The sequence below is a fragment of the Rosa rugosa genome, chromosome 2, assembly GCF_958449725.1.
Source record: "Rosa rugosa chromosome 2, drRosRugo1.1, whole genome shotgun sequence".
Taxonomy (NCBI): Eukaryota; Viridiplantae; Streptophyta; class Magnoliopsida; order Rosales; family Rosaceae; genus Rosa; species Rosa rugosa.
This window is the reverse complement of record NC_084821.1, coordinates 3,121,808-3,147,391: the sequence shown is the minus strand read 5'-3', so window position 1 is coordinate 3,147,391 and position 25,584 is coordinate 3,121,808. Positions and strand designations below refer to the sequence as shown.

At 40.7% G+C, this 25,584-nt stretch overlaps 1 protein-coding gene and 2 long non-coding RNA genes across 4 annotated transcripts; all 3 read left to right on the top strand.

Annotated features, from left to right (window-relative positions):
• Positions 1-3,808: 3,808 nt before the first annotated feature.
• On the top strand, positions 3,809-6,926 carry LOC133732649 (G-type lectin S-receptor-like serine/threonine-protein kinase RLK1). The gene has a single exon (XM_062160237.1). It carries the CDS (start codon positions 4,332-4,334, stop codon positions 6,744-6,746), a length of 2,415 nt encoding a protein of 804 aa, XP_062016221.1. The 5' UTR covers positions 3,809-4,331; the 3' UTR covers positions 6,747-6,926.
• Positions 6,927-15,122: 8,196 nt separating this feature from the next.
• Positions 15,123-17,261, top strand: LOC133732655 (uncharacterized). 2 transcript variants are annotated; one of them, XR_009857252.1, is made up of 3 exons: positions 15,123-16,570; positions 16,708-16,921; positions 17,163-17,261. It is a non-coding gene; the product is annotated as an uncharacterized LOC133732655 (long non-coding RNA). The 2 variants fall into 2 exon arrangements; XR_009857253.1 differs by having other exon boundaries at positions 15,124-16,511.
• Positions 17,262-17,350: 89 nt separating this feature from the next.
• On the top strand, positions 17,351-18,632 carry LOC133732653 (uncharacterized). The gene is made up of 5 exons (XR_009857249.1): positions 17,351-17,430; positions 17,514-17,589; positions 17,883-17,960; positions 18,128-18,246; positions 18,407-18,632. It is a non-coding gene; the product is annotated as an uncharacterized LOC133732653 (long non-coding RNA).
• The last annotated feature ends 6,952 nt before the right edge of the window (positions 18,633-25,584 follow it).

The window sequence follows — 25,584 nt, the reverse complement described above, 5'->3', positions numbered from 1 at the left end:
TTTCAATAAGATTACGACGCTCACTATATGGATTGAAACAATCCGGACGGATGTGGTATAACCGTCTAAGTGACTACTTGATTGGGAAGGGATATGTTAACAATGAAATATGCCCTTGCGTGTTCATTAAAAGGACAAGTTTCGGATTTGCAATTGTAGCAGTTTATGTCGATGACATGAACCTAATTGGAACTCTAGATGAGTTAAAGGAAACTGCTAAATATTTGAAATCCGAGTTTGAGATGAAAGATCTTGGGAAAACACGGTTTTGCCTCGGAATAGAACTCGAGCACCGTAGTGATGGGATTATGATCCATCAGTCAGCATATACTCAAAAATTACTAAGGCGCTTTAATGAAGATAAAGCAAAGCCTGTAAGTACTCCCATGATCGGCCGTAGTCTTGAGCCCACAAAAGATCCGTTTCGTCCAAGGGATAAGGACGAAGATTTATTAGAGGCTGAAATACCCTATCTAAGTGCGATAGGCGCATTATTGTATTTAGCTCAATGCACAAGACCGGATATCTGATTCGCAGTAAACTTGTTAGCTCGACATAGTTCTGCGCCAACACGCCGTCATTGGATTGGCATAAAGACAATCTTTCGATACTTAAAGGGTACGATTGATATGGGCTTGTTTTATCCCTACAGGGAGAAAAGAAAAGACAGAAGCATGGGATTAGATCCCACAAGGCAAAAAGCCACCTTTCGTAATATAGACGCCGGCGACACCATCCATGGTGGCCGACGTTCTCCTCCTCCCCTCTATCAAAATGATAATGATGTTTTGATAGGTTTTGCTGATGCAGGGTATATCTCTGACCCTCACAAAGGTCGCTCCCAAACAGGTTATGTCTTTACCATGGGAAGCACCGCGATATCTTGGAGATCCACAAAATAGACCCTTGTTGCTACTTCCTCAAATCATGCAGAGATTATTGCTCTACATGAAGCTGTGCGTGAGTGCATATGGCTAAGGTCTGTAAATAGACACATTCGAGGAACCTGTGGTTTGAAGTCTACCACAGAAGAACCTACATGCATTTACGAAGATAATGCAGCTTGTATTGAGCAAATGAAATTAGGTTTCATCAAGGGGGACAATACCAAGCATATATCGCCAAAATTCTTCTACAATCAGCAACAACAAACACTTCTAAAAATTGAAGTAAATCAAATCCGATCAGAGGATAATGTAGCGGACTTATTTACTAAGTCGTTACCAAAATCCCGTTTCGAGAAACATGTGAAGAGTATCGGATTGAGAAGGTTATCCGAACTCCCACGATCTCCAGGGGGAGTCTAAATCAGGGGGAGTATCCAGACACATACTCCACACTCAACGCGCGTTGTGCTCTTTTTCTCCTTCGACCAAGGTTGTTTTTCCCACAGGGTTTTATTACTTGGCAAGGTTTTTAACGAGGCAATTTCGAAGCGCACGGCCTAGACAATGCTATTAAACATGAAATATCCAAGGGGGAGTGTTGTAGTATACATGAATCATATTGGAGTATATATGAGTCATAGTATAAATGTCTATATCATGTATAAATAGGCACTTGAGTGTATAGATAAGGTACTTGAGTGTATAAAATAGGTATAGAGACTTGTGTGACAAGCTTTATGCCAAAGGGCAACAAGCATGACAATTATCATCATCACAGCTACCATGTTGAGCTGCAGCTGTAAATCAAGTTGATACCAAGCTTGAGATTATCTTTGAGCTTTCACACTTGTAATGTATTCCTATAAATACCCTCTTGTATGAGATGAATAAACACACATGAATCTCCATTCTCTCTGAATTATTACTCTCTCTATATTCCTGTCAATTTATGCTTGTCCTCAAACACTAAATATTTAAAGATATATTTATTAAATAGCATTTATATCACAATAACACAATAGCATTTATATCACAATAACACAATTATAGGAGCTTAGGAAGAAAAAAAAATTATACCAAAACTGAATTACGTAAAATATTTAAAAGCAATCAACCTATGAGTTTTTTTTCTTCGCTTTTCTACAAGCATATAAACAGCAATCAGGAAATTGATCTTAGAAAAATAGCTCCTAAATTATGAAAAGTATTTCTAAGCTTTGGATAAGTAATTAGATGCAATAATCTTTCAATTTCAAACAAAATAATAAAATATTTACCATAAAATTTTAAAATCGTGAGTAATTTCAGTATTGCCTAAGCACAGCCCATTAAATGGTTAGGCACAAACACGGTTCGACGTGATCTGGTTTGAGCAGTGGGCTGAACTGAGCTTAACGTTTGAGAAAATGGGTCAGCCCAAGAACGAGCACAATAATAAATAGCCGACCTGAATGTGGCACGAAGCAGGAATTGGCCCACACTTAAAACGGGCTGGCCGGGGCTAGGTTGACCCGTTGGACACCTCTATGTCAAACCATGCAAATCTCTGTTCTGATTTAAACTCTGTCTTGGGGGCATGGGGTATAGCATGCAAGCTCGGTGAGCATTGGAAGGAGGCGGGACTTAACCAAATAGGGTTCGTGAGAAATCCATTAAATTGTGCAAAACACATTAAAACCCAGAGTCCCTCTCGATTAATTGATGCAGAACGGATGACAGCCCAATTCGAAGAACAGTTGGATTGTGCTAAAGGAGGAAAACGAAAAGTGACTAGTAGACACGAAACAGCTCGGTGTCTGATTGAGACGTACCTTACCTTTCCGGAAAGGGAATTGCGCCAGAAACAAGACTACTGCATTTTTCTATTTTTCGGAGTTTTGGTTTTCCTAGTTATTTTTGGGTTGTTTTCGTTTTTACCCATGGGCTTTAGGGTTTCGTTGTTAGTCACCCTAGGATACTTTTCTCTTATTTAAGCTGCCGCAAGCGGTTGCATAACCTATCTTTCAACTTTTAATCAATAAAATAGAGAATTTTCTCTTTTATCTCTGGTGGACTCCAGAACCCTTTTGTTAGGTTTATTGCTGGTAAACCTAGTTATCAATCCGACTGCGTCATTAATTGATCCAGTTAAGATAATTCATTTTTGCCCATACATTTGCTCTAAGTACATGTCTTGATTTTATTGGTCCTGAATACCTCTTGGCAATACCATATTGATGTTTTGATTCTATTGGTAGTTGGGATTACACTGTAAAGTCTTTTTCTTTTCCCTCTATCTTCTAATCTGCGACGGAATCAGAAATATCTGGCTGGTTCTTGTTTCTTTCTCTTTCTCTTCTTCATCTGATGGACCAGTGGTGTCAGTATTAATTTCCCCGACCAAAAGTCCAAAACAATTTTGAAATTGCCAAACCAAACCAAATCAAGATAGGTGACCTCCAGCTACCGCATTGCATTATTGAGGTTGATAAAATGTCCTTTTGTTTGGGAGAAGAGTAGAATTTTCAAAGTGTCCATCTTCCATTCCAACTCTTAATCACTTGTCCGTAGTCTTTCTTTTCTAGTTGGTTCTACTATCACACAGATTTGACAGCATCTTCTTTATTGATTCATATTCAGTACGTATATATTCACACACCTTCGGGCTGCACTTGTCCTGTTCTTTGTCTCCATAGCTATATGACTCTTTATTTTGCTTCTTGTCTTTCTTTATGAGATTTGTGGTACATATAACTTGACGGTACTTGAACATTTTACAACTACTTGAGTCATGGAGTCCTGTTTCTGTACACACGCATTTTGGCTACGAACTTATATAGGTGCTTCCTAGGAGGAAACAAAAGAGAAAGGTCCACCTACATAGAATCGTAAGGCGAGCCAGGCACGAAAATTTCGAGAATGACATGAAAATAGGTCAATTGAAATATTAACAACACAAAAGAGAAAGGTCCATCTACATAGGCCAAGAACATTGGTACAGATACCATTGTTCGTCTCAAGGCCGTTTGCTGTTTAATAACATTTTCTTCTCCCATTACTTTCAAGTGAAGACGCAACTTTGATTAAAATTTTTCTCGATTTTTTCTTCAAGAGAAGGGGGAAAATTGTATGATGAAATCTATGGAGGAAAGCGTTTCATTATCTCTTGGATTTTCATCAACGGTACGTGGAGGGACAATGTGTTTGAAATCTGAGGGACACTTCATCAACCAAGGACAGCCAAGAACGTACCTATAGTGACAACGTACTCCTGGTTCTGCTACTCGTTTTTGTCAAAGTCTCAAATCAAGCCAAGATTTCTGCCTACAAGGACCCATACGACTCTAATTCCTGACCTTTCAAGGAAGCAGATGGCCGTGGTCCACTCTTGGAAATATAGCTACTTGGGTGCGTAGTACATCTGTATCCCAAGTTGTAATTGCTCAACCACATTTGTTGCAGCAAATGCAAATGGCTTTTACTGCACGGCTGCTTCTGCTTATTTCCTCTTTGTTTCTGGTTCTAGAATCTCTGTTTGCCCAGACTAATAGTGGCAAAGTAGCTGTGGGCGCTTCCCTCTCTGCAACTGCAGGCAACAGCTCCTCATGGCTTTCTCCTTCTGGTGATTTCGCCTTTGGTTTTCGACAATTTGAAAACAGTGATCTTTTCTTGCTTTCTGTATGGTATTCCAAGATTCCAGACAGAACCATAGTTTGGTATGCAAATGGGGATAGTCCTGCAGTTGTAGCTAAGGGCTCACTTCTGAATTTGACTGCTGACAACGGACTAGTGCTTACAAGTCCTCAGGGTGTTCAGCTTTGGAAATCTGAGTCAATTTCTGGAGTCGTTGCCATTGGGGTCTTGAATGATACAGGCAACTTTGTTCTTGAAGATGACAATTCAGAGAGTTTATGGGAGACCTTCAGTAATCCAACTCATACCATTTTACCTGGGCAGGATATCGGAAAAGGAGGGAAGCTTTGGTCTCAACAATCCGAGACCAACTTTTCAAAAGGAAGATTCGAGCTGCGTATGCAAGATGATGGCAATCTTGTGCTTACCACTATAAACTTGCCAACTGAGTTTGCCAATGAGCCTTATTATGCAAGTGGCACTACCGGTGATTCAAATTCTTCTACTGCGGGTACAAAGCTGGAGTTCAATAGCTCGGGCTACATGTATGTTCTGAGAGAGAACGGTGAGAAGCTCTCCATCAAAGAAGCAGAGACAGTCTCAGCTAGGAGCTTTTATCTTAGAGCAACCCTCAACTTTGATGGGGTTTTTGCTCAATACTCTCACCCGAAAAATTCCCTTGGTAATGTAAGCTGGAGTCTTGTTTGGTCAGTGCCAAATAACATATGCAATATGCTGGTTCGTTCAGGTCTTGGTGTATGTGGCTACAACAGTATCTGCACTCTCCAAGATCAGAGGCCAACCTGTGCATGCCCAACAAGATACTCTTTATTGGATCCGAAAGATCCGTATGGGGATTGCAAGCCGGATTTCATACAAGGCTGTGAGGAAGATGAGCTGACTGTTACAAAAGATCTATATGTGCTGACAAATACTGATTGGCCAACCTCAGACTATATGCAGTTGAAGCCTTCTACTGCAGAAGAGTGCAATGAATCTTGCTTTGGAGATTGTTTGTGTGCTGTTGCTATTTTCAGAAATCAAACCTGTTGGAAAAAGAAGTTACCTCTTTCAAATGGGAGAGTCGATAGCACGCTTAATTCACAGGCCTTCATCAAAGTCAGGAAGGGTAATTCAACCCTACCAATTCCTCAAACACCAAATCGGGATGACAAGAAGAGGAAGAACCAGAACACTTTAATACGCGTTGGATCAGCGCTTCTTGGTACCTCAATCTTTGCTAACTTAATGTTAAGTGCTATAGTTTGTGTGGGATGTTTCTTCATTTACCAGAAGAAACATGTGAGGCCTAACCAAAATGTTTTGGACTTGAATTTGCGGTATTTTAGTTATGAAGAGCTTAAAGAAGCAACAAATGGATTTAATGAAGAATTAGGAAAGGGTGCTTTTGGAGTTGTTTACAAAGGAATATTGCAGATTGGTCCTGGTGTCCCAGTGGCAGTGAAGAAGCTAAATTTTGTGGTACAAGATCGTGAAAAGGAATTCAAGACGGAACTGAACATAATTGGTCAGACACATCACAGGAATCTGGTTAGACTTGTTGGATATTGTGATGAGGGGCAAGAACGGTTACTAGTATATGAGTTCTTGAGCAATGGCACATTTGCAAACTTTCTTTTTGCTGGTACAAAACCAAGTTGGAAGCAAAGGATTGATATTGCTTATGGAGTTGCTAAAGGACTGCTGTACCTACATGAAGAGTGCAGCACCCAGATCATCCATTGTGACATTAAGCCTCAGAACATTCTTCTAGATGATTACCACAATGCTCGGATAGCTGACTTTGGATTGGCAAAGCTTTTAATGATGAATCAGAGCCAGACTCAAACTGCCATAAGAGGAACAAAAGGGTATGTTGCACCTGAGTGGTTCCGGAACCTGCCAATCACTACCAAAGTTGATGTGTATAGCTTTGGTGTGGTGCTGCTAGAGGCCATTTGCTGCAGGAGAAGCGTTGATATGGAAAATGTTTCCGAAGACAGAGCCATTTTAACCGATTGGGTCTATGACTGCTTCCTCGAAGGAGAATTGGACGCGATTGTTGACAACGAAATGGAGGCGTTGCATGAGAAAACAAAGCTGGAAAGGTTTGTCATGGTTGCTCTTTGGTGTATCCAGGAAGACCCTTCTCTTCGACCCACTATGAGGAAGGTTGTGCAAATGCTTGAAGGAGTAGTGGAAGTACATGTTCCACCATGTCCATCACCTTACAGCAGAGCAGGCTGAAACCGACTTTGTTTAGCATTAGCAACTTTAATTTGTAGCACCAAGAAGTTAGTGATCACTTCTTGTTTGTTAGTGTCTATGGATATGTATTAGTTATAACTAATAAGTCTGTTAGACGCGCATGCATGATCTTGTAATTAGAAGCTGTAAGTCATGAACTTATGATCTTGTTGGGAGTGATCAAGTCTTTTCAGAACCACGGGGCTGTATTAATGAACCACATTGTAGGCAGTAAGTATTGGGCTAAGGTCTGGAAGGCACGTATCCCCTCCTAAAGTCAAATCTTTAATTTGGAGGCTATTGAAGAACGCTGTCCCTTTGCCCTCATGCAACGTAGAGTTGATCTGGTGGACCCCAACACAGAATGACACGGAAACTGATACGCACTTGTTTAAATCTCGTCTTGCTCTACATTGTTTCTGGGTCTTTGGTCCTCTCAAATTAAATGCATCTGCACACCCGGCCAGGTGTGTACGAGATTGGGTCCTAGATATGATGGACGTTCTGCACGGGGATCAGCGGGATTTTTTCTTCATCGGTTTATGGGCTATTTGGACTCTTGAGGAATATTGGTGTGGAATGTGCATCTTCCAGCTTATGCATATGATCCATTGGACCACTAGAATGCTTGAGCATTTTCAAAAGTACCACCCAAAGGCAGTAAGGAAGAAGAGAAGACCACTAACGAAGTGGCAAAATTTCCAAAGTGGTCGTCTGAAAATCAATGTTGATGCTTTGCCAAAAAAAAAAAAATCAATGTTGATGGGGCTTTTAGGATTGAAGATGGAAGTGGAGGTATTGGGGTAGTGGTCAGGAATGATGGTGGTATGGGTATTGCTGCTTTGGCCAAGAATTTTCTACATGCACACTCAGGTTCTTAATGTGGAAGCAGAGGCGTATTGGGCTGGCTTTCTTCTTGGTATTTACCAAGGTTGGACTGACATAGATGTTGAAAGTGACTCTACCATCCTGATCTCTTCTCTCAATAGTGGAGAGAAGAATATCTCTGAGGTTAGTCGAGTTTTAGATGATTGTAGGGAGTATTTTAATGCTTTTCTGTTATGTCCCGGATCTCAAGTTACTGTTTTACTAGTTTTTCGGACGGTAAACGAGAGTTATTTTTATTTTCAGCTCAATTTCGACCTTTTAGGGGGCCCTAAAAGTTGACTTTTTGTTCGGTTCAAAATTTGAGAAAATTTTATTCATGAAAGTTGTAGATGACGTTAAACCGAGCGTGTGCATATGTGGTACGTAAAAATCAGAACTTGTATGCGAAAGTTATAAGAGAAATACTAAAGTTACTATTTGAAGTAAATGGTATAAATTCGAATTTTTAATGTGTTGCACGGTAACTTTCTGTTTTTCTCTCTCTCCTCCGTCCCGTGGTTCTCTCTCTCTCTCTCTTCTGCAATTCTCTCTTTCTCCGCCTCCAGGCCACCTGAAGGCATGCAACCGGCATTGTTGGCTTCGTCTCTTCCTCCTCTCGACACCTACGGTGGTATCTCACGAAAAGTTGGCCGGAAAATGGCAAACCAAGGCCGAGAAGTTTACTGTGGCAATTGAGGTCAACGCCGATTTCTCTCAATTCTGGCCACCTCCGGCGACAAAGCCAGTCTTTTTAGAAGCGCCTTGAGTCACCGTTCATGCTCTCCAAGTTTCATAACCCAGATCAAAGCGTAGAGGAAGAAATCATAATTGGAAAATTTCACTGTACTTTGAATTGCTTAATTGTTCGGCCACTTAGAGGTATTTTTTATAACTTTGCCATAGTTGAGAAAGTTGTTGGAAATGTTGAGACGATGTTGTACATGAAATTTGGTGGCCATCGGAGGTGGTGGCCGGTGGCGCGTGAACCCACGCGCAGCCACTGTAGGTGGCGCGTGGAGGCGCGTAAGGCAGGTTTCTGACTTCGAAGCCTATTAAATCCTATAATTGATGTAGAGCTTGTAAATGTGATTTTGGTAGAAATCGGAGAAGTTGAGTATTTAATTTGAATTTCTGAAATTTAGAATTTCGGTTATCGTTTTACTAGAATCCGACTGTCTGATTTCTTTCGAATCTGCCCTAGAACTTGTAAATTAATGAAATGGTGTTAGTGGTAAAGTTTGGGTAGAATCGGATGACAGAACCCGACCCAAGTTTCACCCCGAAACTGGGATACCAACCTGTGGGGCCCACTTTAAGTGAAATCCTACCGAAAAATCAACATAACCTCCCCTAAAATGGACTACCCAAAAATTCACAAAAACCTGGACATGATTAAAATTAAACTCCTACTCAGATTCACATTCCAATATTTACATTCCAAGACGTTACATTTAGAAGTACGAAATCCATCACAACTTCGGTACGATAACAAATTCTCAGGCAATAACATTCCCCAAATTAAAAAGGTTATCAGAGCAGTTCTACATGACTAAGCCGATATCATACAAGGTAGGTTAAGCAATAACCTACAGTCAAAACGGAAGCGCTGACTCCTAGGCCTCAAGTTCCCGGACGCGATCTCGGCAAATCTGAAATCTGGACATTTGAAACCGAAGGGCCCAGGGGGAAAACATATAAAATCCGTTAGAGTGAGTGGACAAAACTGTAATAAGTTATGAAACCAATAATTTGAATGCTTCCATATTTCTAGTTAATAAAATCCGGCATGCAACAAGATTTACAAAACGTTTCCAACTCATTCCCTTTGAAATATCCTTTTTAAGGAAACTCGTTTGATGACTAGATAGGACTGCTGTCTAGTCATCTCATGCCGTCTGGAGGGGACTGCCGCCCAGATGGCGCATCGGAGGGGACTGCCGACCGGATTTAGGAGGCGGTGGTTAGAGGGGACTGCCGCCTAACCACAGGTAGTTAGAGGGGACTGCCGACTAACTACATCATGTCATCTGGAGGGGACTGCCGACCAGATGACTCACCAGAGGGGACTGCAGACCGGGATATAGTCTGGAGGGGGCTACCGACCCGACTATTACCTAGAGGGGACTGCCGACTAGGTAATGTACGCATGCGCTGAAAATAGCCTCCTTGCCAATTCATTTCTTCAAAATTCGTTTCTTTGCATGAAAACCACATTTACTCAAATAATATTCCATTATAAATTAAATGCCATGCTGCATGCATCATATAAATAAAATAAAAGTCCACTCACAGGTGAGTCTCGCAGCTAATCCTGCTGCATGCCCGTGTCCTCCTCGCTCGAGGGCTCAGTACATCCTGTAGTAATTGGACACGATATAATTAACCATAATGAGGAAATAATCTCAAAATCAAAACTCATTCCCTTTGGAATTAATATTCGTTACTCATAAATTCTTATCTCATAAATTTTTATAAAAAATCCCACACCTCAATTTGGAATTTAAATTCTTGAATACAGAATTTCCTTAACGATTCAACACCCTCACTTACTCTTTAATCTTCACATGGATTGTTCTATAACTTAGCCAATTTAAATTCCAATTCCTTAACCATAATTAATCACCAAATTCCCTTTCCGAAATCACCAAATTCTTTCTTTTCAATCCACAATCTCAACTCCAAATTTCTCAACAAAGTAAAACAATTCCGCAATATCACTAATAGCATTTAATCAAGAGATTTAACCCATAAGATTTATAAACCATAAAATTCAAAACATCCAAATCCAACATCTAATTTCCAAGAAATCTCAAAACAAATAACCTCAAGTTCAAAACATAACTCAAAGATTAAATTAATTGTTTTGGAGGGGCTGACAGAGCCTCCTCACCACCACCACCAGCAACGGCGCGTGGCTTCACGCGCCACCACACCAAACCCCAAATCCGGCCAACCTCTCTAGCTCAAAATCATCACCACAACAAACCCAACAACCTTTATACTTGCAATAACAACCAAAACTAAGCAGAAATGGTCGGAAATTCTATCCCAAAATCCAGATTTCGTCAGTTACTGTTCACCCTCTCAAACACCTTCAATTCTTCCTCCACCGATCATGAGAAGCTGCAAGAGGTTAGGGATGAAGGTTAGCTTCGACCCAGCGACAAAAACCCCAAAGAAATCTGGCTGGAAACCGCTGGAACCCGGAGATCGAAGCAATCGCCGATTTCCCCTTTTCTGGAAATTTCCTCTTCGATTTTTCCACAAATCAAGGCTACCCAAATCAGAAATCTTACCTTAGATGCAAGAGGAGGAAGAGAGGATCCTCAAATGGCCGGTGGTGAGGCCGGCAGCGGTGATTTCACCGGAAATAGGTTCCGGGTCCGAAGAGAAGAAAAAGAGAAAGAGGAGGGGGGGTCTGGAGTCGGGTTCTCCCGATTTCACTCTCTCTCTCTCACCTTTTTACCCACTTTCCTCTTAAAATATCAACCATGAATAGTAACTTTCCTTTTTGGTCACAACTTTCCCGATATAACTCCGATTTAAACAAACTAGGTGTCCACAAACTCGATTTTTCGTATACTACGACATTCTCTAAGAATTTTCTTAACTCAACGGACAAGGAAAAAGTCAACTCCTCGGTCAGTAACGGTAAAGATGTAACTAGTAAAAATTTTAAGGTACGGGGCATTACATCGGAGAAGGAAATGGAGATGTTGACTTAAGAGGATTGATTTTGGAATCGTATTTAATTGCCGAATTGTTATTCACGGAATATAATTGTGTATAGGGTGATATACTGAGCTACTGCTCGACAAAGAAACTCGTATGCGTGGTCGCCTAAATAGTACTGTGAGTGGACTTTTGTTTTAAATAATGATGCATGCAATTATTTTCCCGAAATGATAATTGATTGATTTATTTATTTATCATTTTATTTATCGAGCATAATATTTTACTTTGGATTATAATTTTGGCATTGTTTTCCATATGAATTTCAGATATGAAATTGTTATGCTCGGATTAGTATTTATGAATTGTTTTCGGTAATATGAATTGATTTTCAGAAATTAATTATGATTTATCTCGATTATGATTTGGGAAATGGATTCGTGATACTATTTTTTTGGATGTTGAGCTTTCGATGTTTATCTCCGATATATGATTACTATTTGAAATTATGATTTATATGATTTTAGACGAATTATTTTTCGAAGTGATTTACGGAATTTAATATTATATTTTTATTCGTCGATTTTGAGATTCTGAGATATTATCGGAGATGAGATTTTCACTGGAATTATAGTTATCGATTATCCCTCACCTATTTGTTATGAATTTGAGAATATTTTGGCGTGCGAGGCCACGTCATTGGAATATACTTATTTTTCTCGTGAGAAATTGGGGAAGCTTTATGGATTTATGGATTCATTGGATTTCGATTGTTTTCTTCACCATACTGGGGTCGTTCTATAGTGTCTCCTCCTCACTTACTTTGTGTTTGTGAGTGACAGTCGAGGTGATTTATTCTCCTCCTCACGTGAGTGGTAGCCGAGGTTATTAGTTCTCCTCCTCACACAATCTATGTGTGAGTGGCAGTCGAGGGTAGAGCGTAAGGGGCTCATTTCCCGTATGGTGATAATTTCTTCCCCGTATGATATTATTATTTTGACTAGCGAGGCTAGTCCGATTTCTTCTAACCAGCGAGGCTGGTGCATTTTCAAGAATTTTTGTACGGCGAGAAATATATTTTATAAATATTGCATGCATCGAGATTTTGAAAATAATTTATTTGTGGGAAAGTATCAAGGCTTATTTAATTTAAATTATCTTGATTATTTACTCTTGTCTACTCACTCTAACGTGTTTTTTTTTTAAATTACTTTCCCCTGGGCCCTTTGGTTTCAAATGCCCAGTTTGCAGGCGAGATTAGTTGAGGTCGGGCGTATATGGAGTTGAGGCATAGTTGTCACTGCTTCCGCATTGTTGGATCTATAGACCCTTTATCCTCTTGATATTTATTTTAGAATTGCTCTGAAAACCTACGAGATTTATTTAATGTGAAAATGGAGTTTGTTGGTATTTGGGGAGCAGGATTGCTCCAGGATTATAAGGATGATTGCTTAGAAGTGTGGTTTGATTTCTTTTCAGGTTAGGGTTGTCCACTTTAGGAAAAGTTCTGCCAAATTTTTCTGCCGAATTTTCTTGAAAAAGTGGGCCCTGCAGGGCCACATCGGATTTTAGGTTGAAATCTCGGGTCGGGTCTTGTCATTTTCAATCCGTTAGAATTCGACATATTTACCGTGAAGCAAATGGTGTAGCAGATAGTCTTGCTTACTTTGCTAGTAGTGGTTCATTGATAGTGTTTGGTTAGATGAGACACCTGCAATCATTCAGAATGTTCTCTACGAGGATTATTGTAACTGCTCTAATGTAGCTAGGGATTTAGGTTTTATGTCCCTCACCCACCCCCGGGGATGCAAAATTCTACTATTAATATTATAAATAGAACCAGGCGTGGGGCTGAACCTCCCAACTAGGTTGGGTTCCAAACCCCTTTCAAAAAAATAAAAAGACAAATAAATGAACCACATAATATCCCAATGAACTTCTTGGCCTTCAATATTATTGGTGCTACACTAGCTTTGGTTCTTCATCCAATCATCCTCTGATAATCCTCAAGCTTGAATAGGGTTAATACAAACTAGAGTCGGACCTGACATGAGGGCCGTGAGTTGGCGGTCTCAGGCCCACTGTCTCATCAGGCCTAATTTTTTTTTTTTCCTGAGAGTATTTAAAAGTTGGCAAGTTGCATTTCTTTCGTTTATATTACTCCTGGCTTAGGTTCAAATCTTCTTTCTATTGTATATTTTCTTTTTCTTTTAACTTTTTTTATTTGTAAATATTCTTTTGGCTATTTTTTTTTCTTTTTTAAATAAATGTACGTAGACCCATTTTTACTTTTCGCCTCAAACCTCAAAATCTCAAGTCCGGACCTGACAAACTATCATATTGTTGAAGGTGATGGTGCTCGTACGGAAGAAAAAAAAAAATACTACACCGACAGCAGGATTCGAACCTACGCAGGCAAAGTCCAACAGATTTCAAGTCTGTCTCCTTAGCCACTCGGACATGTTGACAATACCTTAGCAAATTTGCTTCATCCTTTGTAATACCGATTTCATATAATTTCTTCTTCTTCTTCTTCTTTTTTTTTAAATATTTTTCTTTAAAAAGATTAAAAATTTGAAAGAGATATGACTACACTGCATGTGAAGTCCAAATTTAATTGCTCTGAGATTCCGATCGCCGGCAATCGGTGAGTCTCCAACAAAAAATTCTCGGAGCTTTGGATCCGGTTGGCTATAGCCAGATTACCTCATTTCAGGTCATGCTTTGAACTCTTAGCGATTGAGATGCATCGGTACAATACATGATTTTGCTTGATGAAATTGGAAAATTCTGGCCAGTTTAGTTTCATTGAATAGAGATGAACATGGATGTATGTTTATAATTTATTTTACGAAGGTAAATTGATTATATGTGGAATAAGAACACATTGGATACATTAGCTTCTTGTTTGGTTGCAAGTCTTGCCTGTGTTCAACTTGTTCAATTTTTTAGCCAATCATGCATGAACCCAAGATTGATAAAAGACTTTTATCAAATTTAGTCATTGGCACGGAACTATGGGGCGCTGTTTAGTAGGAAACTTCTAGGTTCATGGCTAAGCTGAAAGTTATTGATTCATTTTTCGAAAGAAAATATGTTGACACTTGATGAGCATATGTAAGTACAGATATACACCGGTACCAGATGATGGTTTATAATACCACTTAGTGGCTAGGACTTTTTTTTATCATGCCAAGTTCCTGTAGCAACAAGACTAACTAGAAATTTATGAAAGTCAGTAATTGCTTTTGATATATTGCTGCTGATGGTCACCGAAATAGGTGAAGTCCAGCTGGTCACTCTCCCCATTTGGCTATCGGAACAGTGGAACATCAGATCAAGGATAAGTCGCCATGAAAGTCTCGGAGCTTTTGGAACTGTTTGAGTTATCATGCTTCGTAAGTCTATCGCACTTTCAAAAGATAAGAAGAGCTATGATAGAAATCTTTCTAATACAAAACCAAAGTAAAACATGGAGGTCTAATTATCTCAGTCATAAAACTTTCTTAAACTTTCTTGGATTATAAAAGTTAACTTCCTATACTATGCAGAATGCATTGTACAAGTAAAATCTTCTCTTTTGCATTGGTTTCTTTCTATTCGGTTTAGAAGTCACTACTAGAATAATGTCATTAGACATCGCCCCTATTAAATCGGTCAGGATTGCACCTGATGTTAAAAAATATTTTAACATCAGTTTGTGAAAAAACCGATTTCTATTGTTATTATAGACATCAGTCACTAAATAAAACGATGAGAAAAGTTTTGTTCGAAAAATTTTCAAAAACGCGGAGGGACTAAGTTTGAAACTTTTGAGAAAGGCGGGGACCAATTATTTCATTCCCCCACTTAGTATTTTTTTCCCTCTTTGTCTGAAACTATCGAACCCTAATAACTCTCACTTTTCTGAAAACTCTCGAACCTTGTCAACCTCGTTCTCTCTCCAACCTGACCTGCCCCGATTCCCCGACCTCGTTCTCCAACCTGGCCTGAGCTCGTTGTCCGATCCGAGCTGCTCGAGCTACTTCTCCGACCCGAGCCGCTCGAGCTCCTTCTCCGACTCGAGCCACCTCGAGCTTGTTCTCCGATCTGACCTTGAGCTCCTTCTCCGACCTTACCTCGAGCTCATTCTCCGACATGAGCTCGTCAATCTCCGACATGAACTCCCTACAAGATTTGGTTCTGCAACTCTTAGGATACTTCTTGAAGGCTGGGTTCAATCGATACTTCGATTTCAGTTTTTTATTTCAGATTCTTGAAGGCTGGGTTCGATTTCGGATTTCTGGGTAAGTTGCTTGGTTACTCACTTTACTTACAGACTTGAGGGTTCGATTTCGGATTTGGATTTCTGGGTAAGGCTGGGTTCAGTGACTTCATTCGATACTTCCAGTCTTCCATTTCTGGGTTTTTTGTTTGAACTTCACTGCATTTGCAGGGATACAGGGCAGCCTTCCTATTAAAACTGTGGAACTTCAGGACTCGGGTTCATTCTGCTATATTGGGTTACCTACTCATATTCAGAGTTAATTATTAATTACTCTGGCGTTGGTTTTGATCTTATACTCTATTTGTCAGTTTTCTTGTTCTAAATATGTTCCTTGTTTTGGCATTTCATCATATTAATCTTGCATTTTGTGGTTATAAGTGAATGATTCAGTTTGTTGTTGGTTTTGAGTTTGGGTTTGTAGGCACATGAGTAGCACCACCAGTTTTTCTTGATAGAAAGCTGCGTTTTTTCAAACTGATTATTTTACTTGTTGTATTCTGTCATTTGTTAGTTATGACTGCAACTAACTGCATTGTCAATCTTAGTTAAATTCTCTGAATTGCTTGGTGAGTTAAGCGTATTAAGTTCTGCAACAATTATTGTAATTCTCCTAAGTCTTAAAACAAGAAGATATACCATGTAAGTATATCTACTAGAAAAGAAACTGTTATTTGAGATGATATCATTACAATAAATTCAAAGATAGCAAGGGTCAATTTCTCTCTGCATTTTGTAGTTCTTGCACATTTGATTTCATTTGCTGTTTTCTGTGGTCACTACTTCAATGTATAGTTTTTATCTTCGATAATTTCAAATCTTTCATTAATTTATATATGAATCTAATTATGGGATCAATGATAGACATGGCCAAAGGCATGCAAGGAATTGGGTAGCTCAAGAGGCGCATTCCTGTTCTGCTTGATCTATTTAGAACAGTGAAATTTCCTCATAATAAGGAGGTAAGAATTAAGCCTGGAATCTATCATGGTCAAATGGATCCTCGTGCCGAATCCCATAGGTTCTCACCTCTAATTCATCTGTGTTATGTTATTACTCCAATTGCTGAGCATTGCACCCTCCCCATTCTTACCCTTGCATTGCATTAAACCTGACATAATTCTTGTTATACTCACTGAGATCTTATTACTTTTTCAGATTATTTATAAGAGATGAACTAGATGTCATGGTTGCTACAGTTGCTTTGTCATGGGTATTGATAAGCCAAACATAAGACAAGTAATCCACTATGGCTACTGGAAGAATTTGGAGTCTTGTTACCAGGAAAGTGGACGTTGTAGTAGAGATGGTATGGCTTCTCTGATGTGGGGGAATCTAGAAAGCATATTTTTATGCTGGAGAATGTCAAATAGTAAGTGTCCTCGCTGTCTCTGGGTTTTTAAGAAGCATTGTGTTTGTAACTGTCGGCACCATTTATAATTAGTTTTGGGTATATGTGTTGTCTTATTACCATGTAATCATGTATATTCTGGTTTTCATTGGCTCCACATATGAGTTATTTGTTATTTTTCCTCATATTTTAGCTGACACTAGAATTAATTTTTTCCAAATTTCTTCTTTGCGACTGATATGTTGAATGATTTGCTTTATAGCCAAAGATCCAAGATGAGTTAATAGCACGAGAAATTGTTATTAATGATGCAGAGTCTTCTATTCGGTACAAGCTGACAAAACGCCAAACACAGGAGGAGGTGAATTTTTGTATTTTTTAATATTATATATATATATATATTTTTTTTTTTTTTTCTGTACAAAAAACTGTTTTAGTGTTAGTTTGTAATGGATGGTTCTTTTGCTTGAGATTGATTGTGCATGATACTTGCAGATCTAAAGGTGCACTGGTGCTGTGGTGATAACAAGGTTTGTTGGTTTACAGTGGCACATTCATGGTCGGCTTTTTGCTCATGTATCATGTATGTAATGCTATAGGCTTGAATTTGCAGGGGCAAGTATCATCCACCAAATGCGTCAACTGATGGTGAAAAGCCATTATATCTTCATATTTCTGCAGGGGCTAATGTAAGTACACTTGGTTTCATATGTTGACATTATTTTTTCTGTAAACGTTACTGCTTATAATAGATGTATTATGTTTGATGATAAAGATTTACAATTATTATGGGATATTTGGGTAAATTAGGTTTATAGACACGATTTGGTAGTTCTTGTCAAGAGTTTGATGGTTATTAAATCATTATTGTAGTAGTCTGCACCCTTTATCGGACTGAAGGTATGTTGCCATTAAATGTCATCTTCTGAATGGTATGGCAAATTGCTGGCATAAATTTACTAATGTAAACTGGTTTACTCAGGAACCAAGCACATGTGTATATCTGGGCTTCGATGCAGATCCATCACTGAACATTGCTACTTGTATACGTGGACCAAGTGTGAGTTCTTTTATCCCCCCTTCCATATCTCTTGTCCCATCAGTATGAACACCTGGTCATTTCATTTGATCGAACTTATAGTTAATGTGGAATTGCATCTTACTTTAATTTCTCATTTCCTATGAAAAATAATAAGGTTTGTTGCTCTTTTGATTCTTTCATTTCAGCCGTCAATCGGTGTTGTTATATATATATATTTATAGTGGGCGGTAAAGGATCGGAAAGGGTATACCCAACAACTTGACGAGGTCCGCATTGAAGAAAAACATTACGTTACTATGGAAAGGTCTGTGCTTGATCTCATTTTTCATGTGCATGTGTGTTTCTCTTGGTTTGATATCGCACGGCCAGTATAGTCATCACTTGATTAGTAGTGTCTTAGCAGTCGCTTATCACATGCCTTGTGCTGGCATCCTCTTGATTGAGTATTGTGCTGTGATGTGCAGGATTGTCAGGTGTAATGGGGGTTGCTTATATTCAAGAAGTTGGGAAAGCCAGCCTCTTTTTTGAGTTAGGCTAGCTTTTAATTAACATTTTTGTAGCAATTATGAACAAACATGAATACTAATTGCTAGGCTAGCCTTGTAGTAGGTGAATTGGGGTTTTATTTTGCCCATTTTGTAAAATGTTAAGGATGATGATTTCAGATATAATAGCCCAATATTCAAATCACTCTTGTCAACTATCGAAATTGCAATTTATAACAGCAGCTATATATTTTGTGGACATCATCCTCTTTATAGAATGTGATGTCTAGATATAAAGTTGAAATCAGTTTTAACCATAAAAACTGATGTCTAGTAATACAGATACATCAGTCCCAAAATAAAAATCGATGTTACTGAAATATACAGACATCGATTTTTTGTCGAAAATGATATGTTACTGAGTACCAGACATCAGTTCCAAAATGGAAATCGATGTTACTAAAATATACAGACATCGATTTTTTGTCGAAAACGATATGTTACTGAGTACCAGACATCAGTTCCAAAATGGAAATCGATGTTACTAAAATATACAGACATCGATTTTTTGTCGAAAACGATATGTTACGGAGTACCAGACATCAGTTCCAAAATGGGAACCGATGTCTGTAACAGTATCAGTCATCGGTTCTTAAATCAATAACGATGTTAAAACGCAAACTTTGTTGTGTAATCTATATTTCCTTAAGCATTAAATACAATAAAATGTGGGTTTAACAATAGTAAAACATGTAAGTTTGTTATCATTTAAACCTATTTACATCGATTTATAATTAGGAACCGATGTCTACACGAATACTAGACATCGGCTTTTAGCCGATGTCTGCATTTTCCGGATCTTTCTCATCACCCACAAAGACATCGGTCGGGTTTTTGTTTCTCATCGGTTTTTGGCCGATGTCTGGGGCCATAATTCTAGTAGTGAGTATCAGCGTTAATTCTAATCATCGGCTTTGGTCTAGTATTCTAGCAAGTAGAGTTTTCAGCAGCATTCCCGGAATGGTAAACTTGATCAATATTGCCGGCCTATTTATGAAACAGATTAAGCTAACCATTAATTGGTTAATTCCGGCAGTTGAACTGTAACTGTTGAGAAGTTGTTAGCACAAATCCAATGATTATAACATGGATGCGGCTATTGCCACCCTATTATTTTCTTAGTTCACCCTTCAAACATTTGAATTATTGAGAGACTTATATTACATAAGTGCAAAATGACTAATAAATGCACTAATTTTCTAAAATATAAATATATAAGAAAAATAAATACATAACAAACTAATTAAATACAAGGGATTTTGACCAAATGACCAAATATAACTTAATAAGAGCCCACATACTCCACTAACAAATTTATGTGCCCACTTACCCATCTAAAGCTAAAAAGACAAATTTAACCTCCAACTAATTAAGTAACTACAAACTACCTCCCTCACACACTCAAACTCTGATTTCGTCTCTCTTCTCTCTCTCTCTCTCTCTCTCTCTCCGTTGGAGCGCCGGAGCACCAGAGTCCGAGTCACGGCGGTGAATGCAGAAATCCATGTGGCCCGACAACGAGTCGATGACAGTGACGGAACCTTTCCGGCTGCTTTTGGGACATCTCGGCTCTGTTTCTCGACAGGTTTTGGGTTTCCGAGCACGGACCCTTTCCGATTTGATTCGCCACAACTCCCCCAGCAGTTTCCGTCATCATCACGAGCGAATGCACCTTTCGTCGTGCTTAAATGATGGAGGCATGAGGCTCGTTCCTGTATTTGTTCCTCTTAGTTTCCGCCTCAGCCTCCCCACCTCCGCCACGAGATTGGAAACCTTAGCGGTTGTCGCCATCGACGTGATCTTCCGCTCTAGATCCAGCTGCTCGTACTATCGCTCGGAACCACCACTACTAAAAAAAACCTCAATTGCTTCGTCTTTTTACTTCGGCAATAGTTTCCGTCACAATTGACATCCTATTGCAAAGGAAAATGTTCCGTCGCAATTAAACCTTATCATTTGCGACGGCAAATGTTTACCTTAGTGTTTGGCTCCAATTTTGCTGCAGCTGGTCAACAGTCTCTTTTCTGCGCGAGCGTGCCAGCACCGTTCGGGTGCAGTCGTTGGGGGTGTCCCTTGACCTGACTTCTTTTGAGCGACTGTAGACGAGGAGAGCACAAACCTCGTCGCAGGATTCTTTGTGCCTCGTGCTGGAGGACTTTTTCTTGTGTCACCAAGTCGATACTCAACGTTGTAGGTTAAGCAGAGCGAAATCACCGGGAAGTAGAGAGAACTTGCTAAAGCGTGACTTTAGCTTGGCTGGTTTGCGAGGGCGTTACCCTTGCTAGGCTGGTTCCGTAACCGTTGTGGTCGCGGTACTACAATCGGCTCCCGAGGAGACTAGGACCGAAGTACGTTGACAGAGGGTTTGGTGGCACTGAAAGTCGGCTTCTGAGAAGACTAGGACTAGGAGTGTGATCACCGGTAAGAGAAAGAGAAGGAGAGGAGCTGCTCTTAGAGAGGTTTTCTCTAGAGAGACTTTGATAATCTTAGAGATTGTTGTTGTGAATTGTGTTGTTAATTGTGTTTCATTGTAACCTCTATTTATAGGCTACCATGCCAAAGTGTTTAGCATTAAACGAATGATAGTGGAGCATTAATTGGAGATAGAAATGATGAATTTTGGAGATAAGGAAGCATAATTGAAGATAAAGAATGATGAATTTCGGAGATAAGGAGATAAGGAGACATAATTGGAGATAAGGAATGATGAATTTTGAAGATAAGGAAGCACTTTCGGCTCCTTTATTCCTTGAATTTTATATCCATCAAGCATTCCGATTTTGACCGTGATCTCTTCATAACAAATGTTCCACTATGAGTGTAGATCACCCTGGTAAAATTTCAGAGCTTTTCATATAGTGGTTGGGCCGGAAACGCTGCTGGACCTCTTACAGGTCCAGTTTTCCAGTTTTGGTTCTGCAAAAGATTGGACTGATTGTTTGAAGGCCTTCCACTCAAAACAATCTCTGGCACTCTTCATAAGAAATGATCCTTGGGATTTCTAGATTTGATCTGGACAGTTTTAGCTCATTTCAATTTCATTTGGTTAGTCTGCCGCCCCTCCTTCCTTGTTTAGCTCGGTTTCTCCTAGCCGAAGTAGGAAAATGTGCTAAAGTTGACTTTTCATGTTTACATGCTTCCATGCTTCCATAATAGGCTTTATTTAGCCTCTAAATATATATTTCGAACTTGTCGACAATATATAGCTTGAGCCACTAACATTGGCTCAATTTCTCCAAGACGTGCCTTGTCAGGCCAAAATGCTCATTTTGGGTCCAAACATTGCCCCCCAGACCTCGAAGTCAAAGGTCTTCGTCTTGACTGAAGAGGTCTTGAATCAACACTACTCTTATAATGTTGTTGCTCCAAAGCCACTTGTATTGGCTTGACTGATAATACTTGACTGATTCCATATAGGCCTCTAAATAGGCCATAAAGCTTGAATGCCACAATCTGGATTGCCTTTGTTATGAACTGACGCTTCCTTTGCCAACTTTATTGCCCCCCATGGATCTGGCGAAACTTGGGCAGGTTGTAGGAGATCAGAACTTTAGCATGCCCCCCATGTGAACGAGACTGCTTTTGATCGCGAATGAGTATCCTTCTCTTCCTTGGTGGTAGCTTCGCCATGTGTATAGCAACATGTATCTGCCTTGTTCGCGGGCTCTCTGTTGATTTTCTTAAATGTAGGTGTTGAAGCCGCTTTCCTGGCTAGATCAAGGCCTATAGTACTTGGCGAAATAAGATGCAAAATAGCAAATTGTTTGCTGTCATTTAATCCTTCGCGAGTCTTATGTCGAAGAGGATGATTAGATCATGGCTATCGACATCATGACGTGTGACCAGGTGAAACCACCATATCTGCTGCAACTTTAGTATCTAAAACCGCATCGGTTTTAATCATGTTTTATTTAAAAACTTCAGGCCACTATGCTGGCCCTACAGTGGTAGGAAAAGGTGGAATATCTTCACTGTCGCCTTAGATGCGATTCTCAAGATGGAATAATGGCTCATTAATTATTAACTAGGGCCACTCACTAGCCCAGCTAATAAACTAATCTCCAAAAATATTTGAGCTACAAATCAAAGTGTAATGGAGAAGTATCTCTACTGTCGCCTTAGATGCGATTCTCAAGATGGAATAATGACTTATTAATTATTAACTAGGGCCACTCACTGGCCCAGCTAATAAACTAATCTCCAAAAATATCTGAGCTATAAATCAAAGTGTAATGGAGAAGTGTTCCTTGCAACCCAGAAATGGCATCTAAGAAACCATTCGTTATCGATCAGGCAGATGAAATCACTGAGAAAGCCACATTCACCTGGCGGACTAACATGAGTGTTCGATGTAGAAGTCAGACCAGAGAGGAGAGAAGTCGACTGATGGGCTTTGGTGGAGGCGATAGTCAAGCGAGTCTGGGTCCCACACCTCGCGATCGTTTGCCAGATGATGCTATGGCCTATTATGCGCTTCCCATCCGCCGTCCCATCCTGGCTCTTCTCCGGTCTCCTGCCGATCTTGGAGGTTGGGGCCAGAAACCTCATAGAGTCAAAATCAGTTTCTGGCCCTCAATCCAACCTCCTGATGTAGCCTGGTACAATGAGGTTCGTGCCCGAGATTTGGCCCGCTAGCGCGCAGTAGGCATTGCGGATGCTATTGACTTGTGTCTTCAAATTCCCGGCGGCCTTAATCGCGCTCCTCTCGCCGCGGCCTTTTGCTTATGGAACACCGCCAGCAACACTTTTGATTTCCGCTTTGGGCAGATGAGTATTTCCTTATTGGATATTCTCGCTATCACGGGCCTACCCATCCACGCGGCACCGTATGTTCAAGGCTAATTTGATGACGAGAAATTCCCGCTACAGATGACTCAGACTGGTCGCAGCATTCATAGCAGATCTTACCCGTCTTGGCGAAATTACTACCGCGGACATCATGACGAAACCGGGGGAATTGCCTTCCTCGAGTGGTGGCTCTGTAAGTTTATTTTCTGTACTTCTGCTGGTAAACCAACTGGCACTTGGTCCTCTTTGGCCACTGCTCTTTATAATGGCACAGTCGTTGGCCTTGGTCAACCGGTTCTGGGTTCGCTTTATCGAGCCCTTTATCAAGTCGCTATGCATCCATTCGAAGTCCAATCCTCAGGCCCCTTCTGGATTCTGGATTTCTGGCTCCAGACTTATTTCCCTCATTTTCGCCGACCAGACGTGCCAGCAGTGCCTCCAAATGACGTTCTGTTGGGCCGGTGGCTCTGCCGCGAGGGAAGGTATGAATCTCCGGCATTTTCCGAGTGTTTCTCATTTTTGTATCTTCTGGATGAGATGTCGAATGTGAATTTGGTGGTAAATAGAAGATTCCCCGCGATATTGGCAAATGGGTTTCTTCCTCGCCCGGGTCATCACGAAGAGGCTATGATGATGTTTCGCTGCACTATTTCTTGTTCCGACATTCAATTGGCCACGGATGAACTAAGTTACGAACTTTATGCACCCAATCACTTTGCTCGTCAATTTGGGTTGGCCCAGTTGGTACCCTGGCCTCTGGTTGATTCTGCCAATTACTACACCTCTTAGCGGAGATCAGCTCCGCCTGGGTCTGCCTCCTTTCAGAGTCAGTTTACTTTGATAGTGATTCCCCCCTGGGTCAGAGCGCTATACCCCCTCAATGATGTCGATGATGACTATGCTGATTGGTGGAAAGAAGTGTCAGTGAACTGTTGGGACATGAATAACTATGACCTTTTCGCCATCCTTTTCCGCGACTTGGAACATCCCTTTGCCGTGGACAGTGACATCCTTGAACAATATTATGCTGGCGAGGCTCCGCCTCCTGTTCCGCCCCCACAGCCGCAAAGGCCCTCGCGGCAAACACAACCGGGAATACAGATTCGGGAACATGGGGCATCAGTAAGTTTCCAACTTCCCTCACCATTTCTTTTCCTTGGCTTGAGCATCAATCCTTATTGCTAAGTACATTTGTTTTATTTTTAGCATACCACCCGGAGAAGGGCAGCCTCTACTCAGGCCGGGAAACAGAAGGCAGTAGCCGAGGAGCCTCCTGAGGGGGAGTCCTCTGATGATGACGATGTGAGCCTTGCTGAGGTGAACTGCCCCAGACTAATTCTGACTTTGCACATTTGGCTTTCCAGACCCCTTCTATTTTCTGAGTTGTGATTCCTCTTCTGTGCAGGTAATTGCTGCTCATACTTGCAAACGCGGTCGCGCCCAAATCGCTGAAGAGGACTTTGAGGATGACGAGCCTTTGTCAATGCGGCTGGTAAGCTCTGGCCCTGTTTTATTTTTTAGAATCTGGGCAGGATCTTCATTATGTATCTTTTGACAGGTCCGTCAGAGGACCACTGATCCCTCTCGTCTGAGCGAGGCTGGATCCTCAGCCGCTGCAAAAAAGCCAACTCTCTCACTAGTTCAAGCAACAACTAACCCCGTGGCGCCTCTTCCGTCTCCCACATCTACAGAGCATCTGCAAGGTCCTACCATTCTAATAACGATCTCTGATGACGACTCCTCGGAGCATGAAAGTGTGGAAAGCCACTCTGAGGATTCTGCCGCTTATGAGGTACTGATGACGACAGAGATTCTCGCGGCACTAGAGGTCCAAGAGGTGAATGAGGTGAGGCCTCTTCCTCTTGAAGACCAAGTACCAGATATTGACCCGACAGCTCGAGAGGTAAGCCACTGTTGGCCAATGCTTTCCATTTCCCTTTAGATCCAACCCCGCTCTCTGACATTTCTTAAACCTGACCAGGATTCTGTTTGTACCGAGGAGGTGGCTGCAAACGCTGCTGGTCTTATCGGTGGGATAGTCGCCCCAGAGATGGAAAATGATACTGACGGTGGTAGTGCCCCCCAAGTCTCGAGAACAAATGAGACAACCGTCGAAGCTGAGGGCTCTGTGCTTTAATCTACTCCACTTGCCCATGGTGAGCCGCGAGTTGAGTTTCCAGATTCTCCCATGGCTGAAGGGACAGACCAACCTATTGAAGATGAAGAAACTGAGGAAGCTGTCCACCCTTTTGCATTGGTGGTTCGTGATCCTGTGGCGCCTTTGCCGCCTCCTCCTCCTACCAGATTCG